This window comes from Eucyclogobius newberryi, unplaced genomic scaffold (assembly GCF_026437365.1).
Source record: "Eucyclogobius newberryi isolate DKJ021-1_F unplaced genomic scaffold, fEucNew1.0.hap1 SCAF_43, whole genome shotgun sequence".
NCBI classification, from domain to species: Eukaryota; Metazoa; Chordata; class Actinopteri; order Gobiiformes; family Gobiidae; genus Eucyclogobius; species Eucyclogobius newberryi.
This window is the reverse complement of record NW_027316090.1, coordinates 144,260-165,093: the sequence shown is the minus strand read 5'-3', so window position 1 is coordinate 165,093 and position 20,834 is coordinate 144,260. Positions and strand designations below refer to the sequence as shown.

Sequence of the window (20,834 nt, the reverse complement as noted above, 5' to 3'; positions counted from 1 at the left end):
ACCAACCAGGACTAACCAGGACTAACCAGGACCAACCAGGGTAAACCAGGACCAACCAGGGTAAACCAGGATTAAACCAGGACTAACCAGGGTAAAACAGGACTAACCAGGGTAAAACAGGACTAACCAGGACTAAACCAGGACTAACCAGGACTAACCAGGGTACACCAGGACTAACCAGGGTAAACCAGGACTAACCAGGGTAAACCAGGACTAACCAGGACCAACCAGGGTAAACCAGGACTAACCAGGGTAAACCAGGACTAACCAGGACTAACCAGGGTAAACCAGGACTAACCAGGACTAACCAGGGTAAACAAGGACTAAGCAGGACTAAACCAGGATAAACCAGGACTAACCAGGGTAAAGCAGGACTAACCAGGACTAAACCAGGGTAAACCAGGACTAACCAGGACTAAACCAGGACTAACCCAGGGTAAACCAGGACTAACCAGGGTAAACCAGGACTAACCAGGACTAACCAGGGTAAACCAGGACTAACCAGGGTAAACCAGGACTAACCAGGACCAACCAGGGTAAACCAGGACTAACCAGGGTAAACCAGGACTAACCAGGACCAACCAGTACCAACCAGGGTAAACCAGGATTAAACCAGGACTAACCAGGGTAAAACAGGACTAACCAGGACTACACCAGGACTAACCAGGACTAACCAGGGTACACCAGGACTAACCAGGGTAAAACAGGATTAACCAGGGTAAACCAGGACTAACCAGGACCAACCAGGGTAAACCAGGACTAACCAGGGTAAACCAGGACTAACCAGGACCAACCAGGACCAACCAGGGTAAACCAGGACTAACCAGGACTAACCAGGGTAAACCAGGACTAACCAGGGTAAACCAGGACTAACCAGGACTAACCAGGGTACACCAGGACTAACCAGGGTAAACCAGGTCTAACCAGGACTAACCAGGACTAACCAGGACCAACCAGGACCAACCAGGGTAAACCAGGACTAACCAGGACTAACCAGGACTAACCAGGGTAAACCAGGACTAACCAGGACTAACCAGGGTAAACCAGGACTAACCAGGACTAACCAGGACCAACCAGGACCAACCAGGGTAAACCAGGACTAACCAGGACTAACCAGGGTAAACCAGGACTAACCAGGACTAACCAGGACTAACCAGGGTAAACCTAACCAGGACTAACCAGGGTAAACCAGGACAAACCAGGACTAACCAGGACTAACCAGGGTAAACCAGGACTAACCAGGGTAAACCAGGACTAACCAGGACCAACCAGGGTAAACCAGGACTAACCAGGGTAAACCAGGACTAACCAGGACCAACCAGGACCAACCAGGGTAAACCAGGACTAACCAGGACTAACCAGGACCAACCAGTACCAACCAGGGTAAACCAGGATTAAACCAGGACTAACCAGGGTAAAACAGGACTAACCAGGACTACACCAGGACTAACCAGGACTAACCAGGGTACACCAGGACTAACCAGGGTAAAACAGGATTAACCAGGGTAAACCAGGACTAACCAGGACCAACCAGGGTAAACCAGGACTAACCAGGGTAAACCAGGACTAACCAGGACCAACCAGGACCAACCAGGGTAAACCAGGACTAACCAGGACTAACCAGGGTAAACCAGGACTAACCAGGGTAAACCAGGACTAACCAGGACTAACCAGGGTACACCAGGACTAACCAGGGTAAACCAGGTCTAACCAGGACTAACCAGGACTAACCAGGACCAACCAGGACCAACCAGGGTAAACCAGGACTAACCAGGACTAACCAGGACTAACCAGGGTAAACCAGGACTAACCAGGACTAACCAGGGTAAACCAGGACTAACCAGGACTAACCAGGACCAACCAGGACCAACCAGGGTAAACCAGGACTAACCAGGACTAACCAGGGTAAACCAGGACTAACCAGGACTAACCAGGACTAACCAGGGTAAACCTAACCAGGACTAACCAGGGTAAACCAGGACAAACCAGGACTAACCAGGACTAACCAGGGTAAACCAGGACTAACCAGGGTAAACCAGGACTAACCAGGACTAACCAGGGTAAACCAGGACTAACCAGGACCAACCAGGGTAAACCAGGACTAACCAGGGTAAACCAGGACTAACCAGGACCAACCAGGACCAACCAGGGTAAACCAGGACTAACCAGGACTAACCAGGACCAACCAGGGTAAACCAGGATTTTACCAGGACTAACCAGGACTAACCAGGGTACACCAGGACTAACCAGGGTAAACCAGGACTAACCAGGGTAAACCAGGACTAACCAGGACCAACCAGGGTAAACCAGGACTAACCAGGGTAAACCAGGACTAACCAGGACCAACCAGGACCAACCAGGGTAAACCAGGACTAACCAGGACTAACCAGGGTAAACCAGGACTAACCAGGGTAAACCAGGACTAACCAGGACTAACCAGGGTAAACCAGGACTAACCAGGGTAAACCAGGACTAACCAGGACCAACCAGGGTAAACCAGGACTAACCAGGGTAAACCAGGACTAACCAGGACCAACCAGGACCAACTAGGGTAAACCAGGACTAACCAGGACTAACCAGGGTAAACCAGGACTAACCAGGGTAAACCAGGACTAACCAGGACCAACCAGGGTAAACCAGGACTAACCAGGACTAACCAGGGTAAACCAGGACTAACCAGGGTAAACCAGGACTAACCAGGACTAACCAGGGTACACCAGGACTAACCAGGGTAAACCAGGTCTAACCAGGACTAACCAGGACTAACCAGGACCAACCAGGACCAACCAGGGTAAACCAGGACTAACCAGGACTAACCAGGACTAACCAGGGTAAACCAGGACTAACCAGGACTAACCAGGGTAAACCAGGACTAACCAGGACTAACCAGGACCAACCAGGACCAACCAGGGTAAACCAGGACTAACCAGGACTAACCAGGGTAAACCAGGACTAACCAGGACTAACCAGGACTAACCAGGGTAAACCTAACCAGGACTAACCAGGGTAAACCAGGACAAACCAGGACTAACCAGGACTAACCAGGGTAAACCAGGACTAACCAGGGTAAACCAGGACTAACCAGGACTAACCAGGGTAAACCAGGACTAACCAGGACCAACCAGGGTAAACCAGGACTAACCAGGGTAAACCAGGACTAACCAGGACCAACCAGGACCAACCAGGGTAAACCAGGACTAACCAGGACTAACCAGGACCAACCAGGGTAAACCAGGATTAAACCAGGACTAACCAGGGTAAAACAGGACTAACCAGGACTACACCAGGACTAACCCGGACTAAACCAGGGTAAACCAGGACTAACCAGGACTAACCAGGGTAAACCAGGACTAACCAGGACTAAACCAGGGTAAACCAGGACTAACCAGGACTAACCCGGACTAAACCAGGACTAACCAGGGTACACCAGGACTAACCAGGGTAAACCAGGACTAACCAGGGTAAACCAGGACTAACCAGGACCAACCAGGGTAAACCAGGACTAACCAGGGTAAACCAGGACTAACCAGGACCAACCAGGACCAACCAGGGTAAACCAGGACTAACCAGGACTAACCAGGGTAAACCAGGACTAACCAGGGTAAACCAGGACTAACCAGGACTAACCAGGGTACACCAGGACTAACCAGGGTAAACCAGGTCTAACCAGGACTAACCAGGACTAACCAGGACCAACCAGGACCAACCAGGGTAAACCAGGACTAACCAGGACTAACCAGGACTAACCAGGGTAAACCAGGACTAACCAGGACTAACCAGGGTAAACCAGGACTAACCAGGACTAACCAGGACTAACCAGGACTAACCAGGGTAAACCAGGACTAACCAGGACCAACCAGGACCAACCAGGGTAAACCAGGACTAACCAGGACTAACCAGGACTAACCCGGACTAAACCAGGGTAAACCAGGACTAACCAGGACTAACCAGGGTAAACCAGGACCAACCAGGACCAACCAGGGTAAACCAGGACTAACCAGGACTAACCAGGACTAACCCGGACTAAACCAGGGTAAACCAGGACTAACCAGGACCAACCAGGACTAACCAGGACTAACCAGGGTAAACCAGGGTAAACCAGGACTAACCAGGACTAACCAGGACTAACCAGGGTAAACCAGGACTAACCAGGGTAAACCAGGACTAACCAGGACCAACCAGGGTAAACCAGGACTAACCAGGACTAACCAGGGTAAACCAGGACTAACCAGGACTAACCAGGACCAACCAGGGTAAACCAGGACCAACCAGGGTAAACCAGGATTAAACCAGGACTAACCAGGGTAAAACAGGACTAACCAGGGTAAAACAGGACTAACCAGGACTAAACCAGGACTAACCAGGACTAACCAGGGTACACCAGGACTAACCAGGGTAAACCAGGACTAACCAGGGTAAACCAGGACTAACCAGGACCAACCAGGGTAAACCAGGACTAACCAGGGTAAACCAGGACTAACCAGGACTAACCAGGGTAAACAAGGACTAAGCAGGACTAAACCAGGATAAACCAGGACTAACCAGGGTAAAGCAGGACTAACCAGGACTAAACCAGGGTAAACCAGGACTAACCAGGACTAAACCAGGACTAACCCAGGGTAAACCAGGACTAACCAGGGTAAACCAGGACTAACCAGGACTAACCAGGGTAAACCAGGACTAACCAGGGTAAACCAGGACTAACCAGGACCAACCAGGGTAAACCAGGACTAACCAGGGTAAACCAGGACTAACCAGGACCAACCAGTACCAACCAGGGTAAACCAGGATTAAACCAGGACTAACCAGGGTAAAACAGGACTAACCAGGACTACACCAGGACTAACCAGGACTAACCAGGGTACACCAGGACTAACCAGGGTAAAACAGGATTAACCAGGGTAAACCAGGACTAACCAGGACCAACCAGGGTAAACCAGGACTAACCAGGGTAAACCAGGACTAACCAGGACCAACCAGGACCAACCAGGGTAAACCAGGACTAACCAGGACTAACCAGGGTAAACCAGGACTAACCAGGGTAAACCAGGACTAACCAGGACTAACCAGGGTACACCAGGACTAACCAGGGTAAACCAGGTCTAACCAGGACTAACCAGGACTAACCAGGACCAACCAGGACCAACCAGGGTAAACCAGGACTAACCAGGACTAACCAGGACTAACCAGGGTAAACCAGGACTAACCAGGACTAACCAGGGTAAACCAGGACTAACCAGGACTAACCAGGACCAACCAGGACCAACCAGGGTAAACCAGGACTAACCAGGACTAACCAGGGTAAACCAGGACTAACCAGGACTAACCAGGACTAACCAGGGTAAACCTAACCAGGACTAACCAGGGTAAACCAGGACAAACCAGGACTAACCAGGACTAACCAGGGTAAACCAGGACTAACCAGGGTAAACCAGGACTAACCAGGACCAACCAGGGTAAACCAGGACTAACCAGGGTAAACCAGGACTAACCAGGACCAACCAGGACCAACCAGGGTAAACCAGGACTAACCAGGACTAACCAGGACCAACCAGTACCAACCAGGGTAAACCAGGATTAAACCAGGACTAACCAGGGTAAAACAGGACTAACCAGGACTACACCAGGACTAACCAGGACTAACCAGGGTACACCAGGACTAACCAGGGTAAAACAGGATTAACCAGGGTAAACCAGGACTAACCAGGACCAACCAGGGTAAACCAGGACTAACCAGGGTAAACCAGGACTAACCAGGACCAACCAGGACCAACCAGGGTAAACCAGGACTAACCAGGACTAACCAGGGTAAACCAGGACTAACCAGGGTAAACCAGGACTAACCAGGACTAACCAGGGTACACCAGGACTAACCAGGGTAAACCAGGTCTAATCAGGACTAACCAGGACTAACCAGGACCAACCAGGACCAACCAGGGTAAACCAGGACTAACCAGGACTAACCAGGACTAACCAGGGTAAACCAGGACTAACCAGGACTAACCAGGGTAAACCAGGACTAACCAGGACTAACCAGGACCAACCAGGACCAACCAGGGTAAACCAGGACTAACCAGGACTAACCAGGGTAAACCAGGACTAACCAGGACTAACCAGGACTAACCAGGGTAAACCTAACCAGGACTAACCAGGGTAAACCAGGACAAACCAGGACTAACCAGGACTAACCAGGGTAAACCAGGACTAACCAGGGTAAACCAGGACTAACCAGGACTAACCAGGGTAAACCAGGACTAACCAGGACCAACCAGGGTAAACCAGGACTAACCAGGGTAAACCAGGACTAACCAGGACCAACCAGGACCAACCAGGGTAAACCAGGACTAACCAGGACTAACCAGGACCAACCAGGGTAAACCAGGATTTTACCAGGACTAACCAGGACTAACCAGGGTACACCAGGACTAACCAGGGTAAACCAGGACTAACCAGGGTAAACCAGGACTAACCAGGACCAACCAGGGTAAACCAGGACTAACCAGGGTAAACCAGGACTAACCAGGACCAACCAGGACCAACCAGGGTAAACCAGGACTAACCAGGACTAACCAGGGTAAACCAGGACTAACCAGGGTAAACCAGGACTAACCAGGACTAACCAGGGTAAACCAGGACTAACCAGGGTAAACCAGGACTAACCAGGACCAACCAGGGTAAACCAGGACTAACCAGGGTAAACCAGGACTAACCAGGACCAACCAGGACCAACTAGGGTAAACCAGGACTAACCAGGACTAACCAGGGTAAACCAGGACTAACCAGGGTAAACCAGGACTAACCAGGACCAACCAGGGTAAACCAGGACTAACCAGGACTAACCAGGGTAAACCAGGACTAACCAGGGTAAACCAGGACTAACCAGGACTAACCAGGGTACACCAGGACTAACCAGGGTAAACCAGGTCTAACCAGGACTAACCAGGACTAACCAGGACCAACCAGGACCAACCAGGGTAAACCAGGACTAACCAGGACTAACCAGGACTAACCAGGGTAAACCAGGACTAACCAGGACTAACCAGGGTAAACCAGGACTAACCAGGACTAACCAGGACCAACCAGGACCAACCAGGGTAAACCAGGACTAACCAGGACTAACCAGGGTAAACCAGGACTAACCAGGACTAACCAGGACTAACCAGGGTAAACCTAACCAGGACTAACCAGGGTAAACCAGGACAAACCAGGACTAACCAGGACTAACCAGGGTAAACCAGGACTAACCAGGGTAAACCAGGACTAACCAGGACTAACCAGGGTAAACCAGGACTAACCAGGACCAACCAGGGTAAACCAGGACTAACCAGGGTAAACCAGGACTAACCAGGACCAACCAGGACCAACCAGGGTAAACCAGGACTAACCAGGACTAACCAGGACCAACCAGGGTAAACCAGGATTAAACCAGGACTAACAAGGGTAAAACAGGACTAACCAGGACTACACCAGGACTAACCCGGACTAAACCAGGGTAAACCAGGACTAACCAGGACTAACCAGGGTAAACCAGGACTAACCAGGACTAAACCAGGGTAAACCAGGACTAACCAGGACTAACCCGGACTAAACCAGGACTAACCAGGGTACACCAGGACTAACCAGGGTAAACCAGGACTAACCAGGGTAAACCAGGACTAACCAGGACCAACCAGGACTAACCAGGACTAACCAGGACCAACCAGGGTAAACCAGGACCAACCAGGGTAAACCAGGATTAAACCAGGACTAACCAGGGTAAAACAGGACTAACCAGGGTAAAACAGGACTAACCAGGACTAAACCAGGACTAACCAGGACTAACCAGGGTACACCAGGACTAACCAGGGTAAACCAGGACTAACCAGGGTAAACCAGGACTAACCAGGACCAACCAGGGTAAACCAGGACTAACCAGGGTAAACCAGGACTAACCAGGACTAACCAGGGTAAACCAGGACTAACCAGGACTAACCAGGGTAAACAAGGACTAAGCAGGACTAAACCAGGATAAACCAGGACTAACCAGGGTAAAGCAGGACTAACCAGGACTAAACCAGGGTAAACCAGGACTAACCAGGACTAAACCAGGACTAACCCAGGGTAAACCAGGACTAACCAGGGTAAACCAGGACTAACCAGGACTAACCAGGGTAAACCAGGACTAACCAGGGTAAACCAGGACTAACCAGGACCAACCAGGGTAAACCAGGACTAACCAGGGTAAACCAGGACTAACCAGGACCAACCAGTACCAACCAGGGTAAACCAGGATTAAACCAGGACTAACCAGGGTAAAACAGGACTAACCAGGACTACACCAGGACTAACCAGGACTAACCAGGGTACACCAGGACTAACCAGGGTAAAACAGGATTAACCAGGGTAAACCAGGACTAACCAGGACCAACCAGGGTAAACCAGGACTAACCAGGGTAAACCAGGACTAACCAGGACCAACCAGGACCAACCAGGGTAAACCAGGACTAACCAGGACTAACCAGGGTAAACCAGGACTAACCAGGGTAAACCAGGACTAACCAGGACTAACCAGGGTACACCAGGACTAACCAGGGTAAACCAGGTCTAACCAGGACTAACCAGGACTAACCAGGACCAACCAGGACCAACCAGGGTAAACCAGGACTAACCAGGACTAACCAGGACTAACCAGGGTAAACCAGGACTAACCAGGACTAACCAGGGTAAACCAGGACTAACCAGGACTAACCAGGACCAACCAGGACCAACCAGGGTAAACCAGGACTAACCAGGACTAACCAGGGTAAACCAGGACTAACCAGGACTAACCAGGACTAACCAGGGTAAACCTAACCAGGACTAACCAGGGTAAACCAGGACAAACCAGGACTAACCAGGACTAACCAGGGTAAACCAGGACTAACCAGGGTAAACCAGGACTAACCAGGACCAACCAGGGTAAACCAGGACTAACCAGGGTAAACCAGGACTAACCAGGACCAACCAGGACCAACCAGGGTAAACCAGGACTAACCAGGACTAACCAGGACCAACCAGTACCAACCAGGGTAAACCAGGATTAAACCAGGACTAACCAGGGTAAAACAGGACTAACCAGGACTACACCAGGACTAACCAGGACTAACCAGGGTACACCAGGACTAACCAGGGTAAAACAGGATTAACCAGGGTAAACCAGGACTAACCAGGACCAACCAGGGTAAACCAGGACTAACCAGGGTAAACCAGGACTAACCAGGACCAACCAGGACCAACCAGGGTAAACCAGGACTAACCAGGACTAACCAGGGTAAACCAGGACTAACCAGGGTAAACCAGGACTAACCAGGACTAACCAGGGTACACCAGGACTAACCAGGGTAAACCAGGTCTAACCAGGACTAACCAGGACTAACCAGGACCAACCAGGACCAACCAGGGTAAACCAGGACTAACCAGGACTAACCAGGACTAACCAGGGTAAACCAGGACTAACCAGGACTAACCAGGGTAAACCAGGACTAACCAGGACTAACCAGGACCAACCAGGACCAACCAGGGTAAACCAGGACTAACCAGGACTAACCAGGGTAAACCAGGACTAACCAGGACTAACCAGGACTAACCAGGGTAAACCTAACCAGGACTAACCAGGGTAAACCAGGACAAACCAGGACTAACCAGGACTAACCAGGGTAAACCAGGACTAACCAGGGTAAACCAGGACTAACCAGGACTAACCAGGGTAAACCAGGACTAACCAGGACCAACCAGGGTAAACCAGGACTAACCAGGGTAAACCAGGACTAACCAGGACCAACCAGGACCAACCAGGGTAAACCAGGACTAACCAGGACTAACCAGGACCAACCAGGGTAAACCAGGATTTTACCAGGACTAACCAGGACTAACCAGGGTACACCAGGACTAACCAGGGTAAACCAGGACTAACCAGGGTAAACCAGGACTAACCAGGACCAACCAGGGTAAACCAGGACTAACCAGGGTAAACCAGGACTAACCAGGACCAACCAGGACCAACCAGGGTAAACCAGGACTAACCAGGACTAACCAGGGTAAACCAGGACTAACCAGGGTAAACCAGGACTAACCAGGACTAACCAGGGTAAACCAGGACTAACCAGGGTAAACCAGGACTAACCAGGACCAACCAGGGTAAACCAGGACTAACCAGGGTAAACCAGGACTAACCAGGACCAACCAGGACCAACTAGGGTAAACCAGGACTAACCAGGACTAACCAGGGTAAACCAGGACTAACCAGGGTAAACCAGGACTAACCAGGACCAACCAGGGTAAACCAGGACTAACCAGGACTAACCAGGGTAAACCAGGACTAACCAGGGTAAACCAGGACTAACCAGGACTAACCAGGGTACACCAGGACTAACCAGGGTAAACCAGGTCTAACCAGGACTAACCAGGACTAACCAGGACCAACCAGGACCAACCAGGGTAAACCAGGACTAACCAGGACTAACCAGGACTAACCAGGGTAAACCAGGACTAACCAGGACTAACCAGGGTAAACCAGGACTAACCAGGACTAACCAGGACCAACCAGGACCAACCAGGGTAAACCAGGACTAACCAGGACTAACCAGGGTAAACCAGGACTAACCAGGACTAACCAGGACTAACCAGGGTAAACCTAACCAGGACTAACCAGGGTAAACCAGGACAAACCAGGACTAACCAGGACTAACCAGGGTAAACCAGGACTAACCAGGGTAAACCAGGACTAACCAGGACTAACCAGGGTAAACCAGGACTAACCAGGACCAACCAGGGTAAACCAGGACTAACCAGGGTAAACCAGGACTAACCAGGACCAACCAGGACCAACCAGGGTAAACCAGGACTAACCAGGACTAACCAGGACCAACCAGGGTAAACCAGGATTAAACCAGGACTAACCAGGGTAAAACAGGACTAACCAGGACTACACCAGGACTAACCCGGACTAAACCAGGGTAAACCAGGACTAACCAGGACTAACCAGGGTAAACCAGGACTAACCAGGACTAAACCAGGGTAAACCAGGACTAACCAGGACTAACCCGGACTAAACCAGGACTAACCAGGGTACACCAGGACTAACCAGGGTAAACCAGGACTAACCAGGGTAAACCAGGACTAACCAGGACCAACCAGGGTAAACCAGGACTAACCAGGGTAAACCAGGACTAACCAGGACCAACCAGGACCAACCAGGGTAAACCAGGACTAACCAGGACTAACCAGGGTAAACCAGGACTAACCAGGGTAAACCAGGACTAACCAGGACTAACCAGGGTACACCAGGACTAACCAGGGTAAACCAGGTCTAACCAGGACTAACCAGGACTAACCAGGACCAACCAGGACCAACCAGGGTAAACCAGGACTAACCAGGACTAACCAGGACTAACCAGGGTAAACCAGGACTAACCAGGACTAACCAGGGTAAACCAGGACTAACCAGGACTAACCAGGACTAACCAGGGTAAACCAGGACTAACCAGGACCAACCAGGACCAACCAGGGTAAACCAGGACTAACCAGGACTAACCCGGACTAAACCAGGGTAAACCAGGACTAACCAGGACTAACCAGGGTAAACCAGGACCAACCAGGACCAACCAGGGTAAACCAGGACTAACCAGGACTAACCAGGACTAACCCGGACTAAACCAGGGTAAACCAGGACTAACCAGGACTAACCAGGGTAAACCAGGACTAACCAGGACTAAACCAGGGTAAACCAGGACTAACCAGGACTACACCAGGACTAAACCAGGACTAACCAGGGTACACCAGGACTAACCAGGGTAAACCAGGACTAACCAGGGTAAACCAGGACTAACCAGGACCAACCAGGGTAAACCAGGACTAACCAGGACTAACCAGGACTAACCCGGACTAAACCAGGGTAAACCAGGACTAACCAGGACTAACCAGGGTAAACCAGGACTAACCAGGACTAAACCAGGGTAAACCAGGACTAACCAGGACTACACCAGGACTAAACCAGGACTAACCAGGACTAACCCGGACTAAACCAGGGTAAACCAGGACTAACCAGGGTAAACCAGGACTAACCAGGGTAAACCAGGACCAACCAGGGTAAACCAGGACTAACCAGGACTAACCAGGGTAAACCAGGACTAACCAGGGTAAACCAGGACTAATCAGGACCAACCAGGGTAAACCAGGACTAACCAGGGTAAACCAGGACTAACCAGGGTAAACAAGGACTAACCAGGACTAAACCAGGATAAACCAGGACTAACCAGGGTAAAGCAGGACTAACCAGGACTAAACCAGGGTAAACCAGGACTAACCAGGACTAAACCAGGACTAACCCAGGGTAAACAAGGACTAACCAGGACTAAACCAGGATAAACCAGGACTAACCAGGGTAAAGCAGGACTAACCAGGACTAAACCAGGGTAAACCAGGACTAACCAGGGTAAACCAGGACTAACCAGGACTAACCGGTGTACACCAGGAGTACTAGGGTAAACCAGGACTAACCAGGACTAACCAGGGTAAACGAGGACTAACCAGGACTAAACCAGGGTAAATCAGGACTAACCAGGGTAAACCAGGACTAACCAGGACTAACCAGGGTAAATCAGGACTAAACCAGGGTAAACCAGGACTAAAACAGGGTAAACCAGGACTAACCAGGACTACCAGGACTAAACCAGGGTAAACCAGGACTAACCAGGACTAAACCAGGGTAAACCAGGACTAACCAGGGTAAACCAGGACTAACCAAGACTAAACCAGGGTAAACCAGGACTAAACCAGGGTAAACCAGGACTAACCAGGACTAAACCAGGGTAAACCAGAACTAAACCAGGGTAAACCAGGACTAACCAGGACTAAACCAGGGTAAACCAGAACTAACCAGGACTAAACTAGGGTAGACCAGGACTAACCAGGGTAAACAAGGACTAACCAGGACTAACCAAGACTAAAGCAGGGTAAACCAGGACTAACCAGGACAAACCAGGACTAACCAGGACTAAACCAGGACTAACCAGGACTAAACCAGGGTAAACCAGGACTAAACAGGACTAAACCAGGGTAAACCAGGACTAACCAGGGTAAACCAGGACTATCCAGGACGAAACCAGGGTAAACCAGGACTAACCAGGGTAAACCAGGACTAACCAGGACTAACTGGGGTAAACCAGGACTAACCAGGGTAAACCAGGACTAACCAAGACTAACCAGGGTAAATCAGGACTAAACCAGGGTAAACCAGGACTAAAACAGGGTAAACCAGGACTAACCAGGACTAACCAGGACTAACCCGGACTAAACCAGGGTAAACCAGGACTAACCAGGACTAACCAGGGTAAACCAGGACTAACCAGGACTAAACCAGGGTAAACCAGGACTAACCAGGACTACACCAGGACTAAACCAGGACTAACCAGGACTAACCCGGACTAAACCAGGGTAAACCAGGACTAACCAGGGTAAACCAGGACTAACCAGGGTAAACCAGGACCAACCAGGGTAAACCAGGACTAACCAGGACCAACCAGGGTAAACCAGGACTAACCAGGACTAACCAGGGTAAACCAGGACTAATCAGGACCAACCAGGGTAAACCAGGACTAACCAGGGTAAACCAGGACTAACCAGGGTAAACAAGGACTAACCAGGACTAAACCAGGATAAACCAGGACTAACCAGGGTAAAGCAGGACTAACCAGGACTAAACCAGGGTAAACCAGGACTAACCAGGACTAAACCAGGACTAACCCAGGGTAAACAAGGACTAACCAGGACTAAACCAGGATAAACCAGGACTAACCAGGGTAAAGCAGGACTAACCAGGACTAAACCAGGGTAAACCAGGACTAACCAGGGTAAACCAGGACTAACCAGGACTAACCGGTGTACACCAGGAGTACTAGGGTAAACCAGGACTAACCAGGACTAACCAGGGTAAACGAGGACTAACCAGGACTAAACCAGGGTAAATCAGGACTAACCAGGGTAAACCAGGACTAACCAGGACTAACCAGGGTAAATCAGGACTAAACCAGGGTAAACCAGGACTAAAACAGGGTAAACCAGGACTAACCAGGACTACCAGGACTAAACCAGGGTAAACCAGGACTAACCAGGACTAAACCAGGGTAAACCAGGACTAACCAGGGTAAACCAGGACTAACCAAGACTAAACCAGGGTAAACCAGGACTAAACCAGGGTAAACCAGGACTAACCAGGACTAAACCAGGGTAAACCAGAACTAAACCAGGGTAAACCAGGACTAACCAGGACTAAACCAGGGTAAACCAGAACTAACCAGGACTAAACTAGGGTAGACCAGGACTAACCAGGGTAAACAAGGACTAACCAGGACTAACCAAGACTAAAGCAGGGTAAACCAGGACTAACCAGGACAAACCAGGACTAACCAGGACTAAACCAGGACTAACCAGGACTAAACCAGGGTAAACCAGGACTAAACAGGACTAAACCAGGGTAAACCAGGACTAACCAGGGTAAACCAGGACTATCCAGGACGAAACCAGGGTAAACCAGGACTAACCAGGGTAAACCAGGACTAACCAGGACTAACTGGGGTAAACCAGGACTAACCAGGGTAAACCAGGACTAACCAAGACTAACCAGGGTAAATCAGGACTAAACCAGGGTAAACCAGGACTAAAACAGGGTAAACCAGGACTAACCAGGACTAAACCAGGACTAACCAGGACTAGCCAGGACTAACCAGGACTAAACCAGGACTAACCAGGTCTAACAAGGACTAAACCAGGACTAAACCAGGTCTAAACCAGGACTAAATCAGGACTAAAACCAGGTCTAAACCAGGACTAAACCAGGTCCAAACCAGGACTAAACCAGGACTAACAAGGACTAAACCAGGTCTAAAGCAGGACTAACCAGGACTAAACCAGGACAAACCAGGGTAAACCAGGACTAACCAGGACTCACCAGGGTAAACCAGGACTCACCAGGACTAACCAGGACTAACCAGGGTAAACCAGGACTCACCAGGACTAACCAGGACTAACCAGGACTAACCAAGGTAAACCAGGACTAACCAGGGTAAACCAGGACTAACCAGGACTAACCAGGGTAAACCAGGACTAACCAGGACTAACCAGGACTAACCAGGGTAAACCAGGACTAACCAGGACTAACCAGGACCAACCAGGGTAAACCAGGACTAACCAGGGTAAACCAGGACCAACCAGGGTAAACCAGGACTAACCAGGGTAAACCAGGACCAACCAGGGTAAACCAGGACTAACCAGGGTAAACCAGGACTAACCAGGACTAACCAGGGTAAACCAGGACTAACCAGGACTAACCAGGACTAACCAGGGTAAACCAGGACTAACCAGGGTAAACCAGGACTAACCAGGACTAACCAGGGTAAACCAGGACTAACCAGGGTAAACCAGGACTAACCAGGACTAAGCAGGACCAACCAGGGTAAACCAGGACTAACCAGGGTAAACCAGGACTAACCAGGACCAACCAGGACCAACCAGGACTAACCAGGACTAACCAGGACTAACCAGGGTAAACCAGGGTAAACCAGGACTAACCAGGACTAACCAGGACTAACCAGGACTAACCAGGACCAACCAGGGTAAACCAGGACTAACCAGGACTAACCAGGGTAAACCAGGACTAACCAGGACTAACCAGGACTAACCAGGGTAAACCAGGACTAACCAGGACTAACCAGGACCAACCAGGGTAAACCAGGATTAAACCAGGACTAACCAGGGTAAAACAGGACTAACCAGGACTAAACCAGGACTAACCAGGACTAACCAGGACTAACCAGGGTACACCAGGACTAACCAGGGTAAACCAGGACTAACCAGGGTAAACCAGGACTAACCAGGGTAAACCAGGACTAACCAGGACCAACCAGGGTAAACCAGGACTAACCAGGGTAAACCAGGACTAACCAGGACCAACCAGGGTAAACCAGGACTAAACCAGGGTAAAACAGGACTAACCAGGACTAAACCAGGGTAAACCAGGACTAACCAGGACTAACCAGGACTACCCCGGACTAAACCAGGGTAAACCAGGACTAACCAGGGTAAACCAGGGTAAACCAGGACTAACCAGGGTAAACCAGGACTAACCAGGGTAAACCAGGACTAACCAGGGTAAACAAGGACTAACCAGGACTAAACCAGGATAAACCAGGACTAACCAGGGTAAAGCAGGACTAACCAGGACTAAACCAGGGTAAACCAGGACTAACCAGGACTAAACCAGGACTAACCCAGGGTAAACCAGGACTAACCAGGGTAAACCAGGACTAACCAGGACTAACCGGGGTACACCAGGAGTACCAGGGTAAACCAGGACTAACCAGGACTAACCAGGGTAAACGAGGACTAACCAGGACTAAACCAGGGTAAATCAGGACTAACCAGAACTAACCAGGGTAAACCAGGACTAACCAGGGTAAACCAGGACTAACCAGGACTAGCCAGGGTAAACCAGGAATAACTAGGGTAAACAAGGACTAACCAGGGTAAACCAGGACTATCCAGGACCAACCAGGGTAAATCAGGACTAACCAGGACTAAACCAGGGTAAACCAGGACTAACCAGGGTAAACCAGGACTAACCAGGACTAACTGGGGTAAACCAGGACTAACCAGGGTAAACCAGGACTAACCAGGGTAAACCAGGACTAACCAGGACTAAACCAGGGTAAACCAGGACTAACCAGGGTAAACCAGGACTAACCAGGACTAGCCAGGGTAAACCAGGAATAACCAGGGTAAACCAGGACTAACCAGGGTAAACTAGGACTAACCAGGACTAAACCAGGGTAAACCAGGACTAACCAGGACTAACCAGGACTAACCAGGGTAAACCAGGACTAACCAGGACTAACCAGGACTAACCAGGACTAAACCAAGGTAAACCAGGACTAACCAGGGTAAACCAGGACTAACCAGGACTAAACCAGGACTAACCAGGACTAAACCAGGGTAAACCAGGACTAACCAGGACTAACCAGGACTAAACCAGGGTAAACCAGATCTAAACCAGATCTAAACCAGGACTAAACCAGGACTAAACCAGGACTAAACCAGGTCTTGTGTGGTGTGTTTTAGGGAAGAGGAAGTGGAAGCGTTCCTGCTGCATCCCGTCCGTCCTCCTCTTCTCGCTGGTGCTGCTCTGTGTTCTGGGAGGACTGGGTCTTCTGGCCTTTCTGAGGGCGGAGTCCGGGTCCAAGTCCGGTCCCGGTCCGGACGGTCCCGAGTCCTACAACGAGGCGGTCCGGGCCGTCATCCTGGGCCTGGCGTCGGTCGTGGCTCTTCCGCTGCTGCTCCACTGCAAAACCTGGTTCAACATGATCCACTCCTTGCTCCACTCGCAACGCAGCCGGCTCCACAGCGCCACCACCAGGCTGCACAAGCTGAAGAGCGAGGGCTTCATGAAGGTGAGTCACAGCCTGAGTCACAGCGCCACCACCAGGCTGCACAAGCTGAAGAGCGAGGGCTTCATGAAGGTGAGTCACAGCCTGAGTCACAGCGCCACCACCAGGCTGCACAAGCTGAAGAGCGAGGGCTTCATGAAGGTGAGTCACAGCCTGAGTCACAGCGCCACCACCAGGCTGCACAAGCTCCTGTTCTGATTGGCCCACGCTCTGACGGGCTCTCGTTTTGATTGGCCCACGCTCTGACGGGCTCTCGTTTTGATTGGCCCACGCTCTGACGGGCTCTCGTTCTGATTGGCCCACGCTCTGACGGGCTCTCGTTCTGATTGGCCCACGCTCTGACGGGCTCTCGTTCTGATTGGCCCACGCTCTGACGGGCTCTCGTTCTGATTGGCAGGTGCTGAAGACGGAGGTGGAACTTATGGCTAAAATGGCGCGGACCATCGACAGTTTCACGCAGCACCAGACGCGGCTCGTGGTCGTCATCGATGGTTTGGACTCGTGTGAACAGGACAAGGTTCTGCACATGCTCGACACGGTGAGGTCACTTCCTCTGCACACACTGATGTCACTTCCTCTGCACGCACTGATGTCACTTCCTCTGCACGCACTGATGTTACTTCCTCTTCACACACACTGATGTCACTTCCTCTGCACACACTGATGTCACTTCCTCTGCACGCACTGATGTCACTTCCTCTGCACGCACTGATGTCACTTCCTCTGCACGCACTGATGTCACTTCCTCTGCACACACTGATGTCACTTCCTCTGCACGCACTGATGTCACTTCCTCTGCACGCACTGATGTTACTTCCTCTGCACACACTGATGTCACTTCCTCTGATGTCACTTCCTCTGCACACACTGATGTCACTTCCTCTGCACACACTGATGTCACTTCCTCTGCACACACTGATGTCACTTCCTCTGCACGCACTGATGTTACTTCCTCTGCACACACTGATGTCACTTCCTCTGATGTCACTTCCTCTGCACACACTGATGTCACTTCCTCTGCACACACTGATGTCACTTCCTCTGCACACACTGATGTCACTTCCTCTGCACACACTGATGTCTCTTCTCTGCACGCACTGATGTCACTTCCTCTGCACACACTGATGTCTCTTCCTCTGCACACACTGATGTCACTTCCTCTGCACGCACTGATGTCACTTCCTCTGATGTCACTTCCTCTGCACGCACTGATGTCACTTCCTCTGCACACACTGATGTCTCTTCCTCTGCACACACTGATGTCACTTCCTCTGCACACACTGATGTCACTTCCTCTGCACGCACTGATGTCACTTCCTCTGCACGCACTGATGTCACTTCCTCTGCACGCACTGATGTCACTTCCTCTGCACGCACTGATGTCACTTCCTCTGCACGCACTGATGTCACTTCCTCTGCACGCACTGATGTCACTTCCTCTGCACGCACTAATGTCACTTCCTCTGATGTCACTTCCTCTGCACGCACTGATGTCACTTCCTCTGCACACACTGATGTCACTTCCTCTGCACACACTGATGTCTCTTCCTCTGCACACACTGATGTCACTTCCTCTGCACACACTGATGTCACTTCCTCTGCACACACACTGATGTCACTTCCTCTGCACACACTGATGTCACTTCCTCTGCACACACACTGATGTCACTTCCTCTGCACACACTGATGTCACTTCCTCTGCACGCACTGATATCACTTCCTCTGCACACACACTGATGTCACTTCCTCTGATGTCACTTCCTCTGCACGCACTGATGTCACTTCCTCTGCACACACTGATGTCTCTTCCTCTGCACACACTGATGTCACTTCCTCTGCACACACTGATGTCACTTCCTCTGCACGCACTGATGTCACTTCCTCTGCACACACTGATGTCTCTTCCTCTGCACACACGGATGTCTCTTCCTCTGCACACACTGATGTCTCTTCCTCTGCACGCACTGATGTCACTTCCTCTGCACACACTGATGTCACTTCCTCTGCACGCTCTGATGTCACTTCCTCTGATGTCACTTCCTCTGATGTCACTTCCTCTGCACACACTGATGTCACTTCCTCTGATGTCACTTCCTCGGCACACACTGATGTCACTTCCTCTGCACACACTGATGTCACTTCCTCTGCACACACTGATGTCACTTCCTCTGCACGCACTGATATCACTTCCTCTGCACGCGCTGATGTCACTTCCTCTGCACGCACTGATGTCACTTCCTCTGCACACACTGATGTCACTTCCTCTGCACACACACTGATGTCACTTCCTCTGCACGCACTGATGTCACTTCCTCTGCACGCACTGATGTTACTTCCTCTGATGTCACTTCCTCTGCACACACACTGATGTCACTTCCTCTGCACGCACTGATGTCACTTCCTCTGCACGCACTGATGTTACTTCCTCTGATGTCACTTCCTCTGCACGCACTGATGTCACTTCCTCTGCACACACACTGATGTCACTTCCTCTGCACGCACTGATGTTACTTCCTCTGATGTCACTTCCTCTGCACGCACTGATGTCACTTCCTCTGCACACACTGATGTCTCTTCCTCTGCACACACTGATGTCACTTCCTCTGCACGCACTGATGTCACTTCCTCTGCACGCACTGATGTTACTTCCTCTGATGTCACTTCCTCTGCACGCACTGATGTCACTTCCTCTGCACACACTGATGTCTCTTCCTCTGCACACACTGATGTCACTTCCTGTGCACACACTGATGTCACTTCCTCTGATGTCATTTCCTCTGCACACACACTGATGTCACTTCCTCTGCACACACACTGATGTCACTTCCTCTGCACGCACTGATGTCACTTCCTCTGCACACACTGATGTCACTTCCTCTGCACACGCACTGATGTCACTTCCTCTGCACGCACTGATTTCACTTCCTCTGCACACACTGATGTCTCTTCCTCTGCACACACTGATGTCTCTTCCTTTGCACACACTGATGTCACTTCCTCTGCACACACTGATGTTACTTCCTCTGCACACACACTGATGTCTCTTCCTCTGCACACACTGATGTTACTTCCTCTGCACACACACTGATGTCACTTCCTCTGCACGCACTGATGTCACTTCCTCTGCACACACACTGATGTCACTTCCTCTGCACGCACTGATGTCACTTCCTCTGCACACGCACTGATGTCACTTCCTCTGCACACACTGATGTTACTTCCTCTGCACACACACTGAAGTCACTTCCTCTGCACGCACTGATGTCACTTCCTCTGCACACACTGATGTCACTTCCTCTGCACACACTGATGTCACTTCCTCTGCACGCACTGATGTCACTTCCTCTGCACGCACTGATGTCACTTCCTCTGCACGCA

At 50.8% G+C, this 20,834-nt stretch overlaps 1 protein-coding gene across 1 annotated transcript in view; it reads left to right on the top strand.

Moving 5' to 3' along the window:
• Positions 1–20,834, top strand: part of LOC140379595 (kinase D-interacting substrate of 220 kDa B-like) — a 219,615-nt gene that overhangs the window by 88,530 nt on the left and 110,251 nt on the right. The window contains exons 16-17 of the mRNA XM_072464278.1: positions 17,131–17,459; positions 17,854–17,994. Of these exons, the coding sequence (XP_072320379.1) occupies positions 17,131–17,459; positions 17,854–17,994 (470 nt within the window). The remainder of the gene's footprint in view (positions 1–17,130; positions 17,460–17,853; positions 17,995–20,834) is intronic.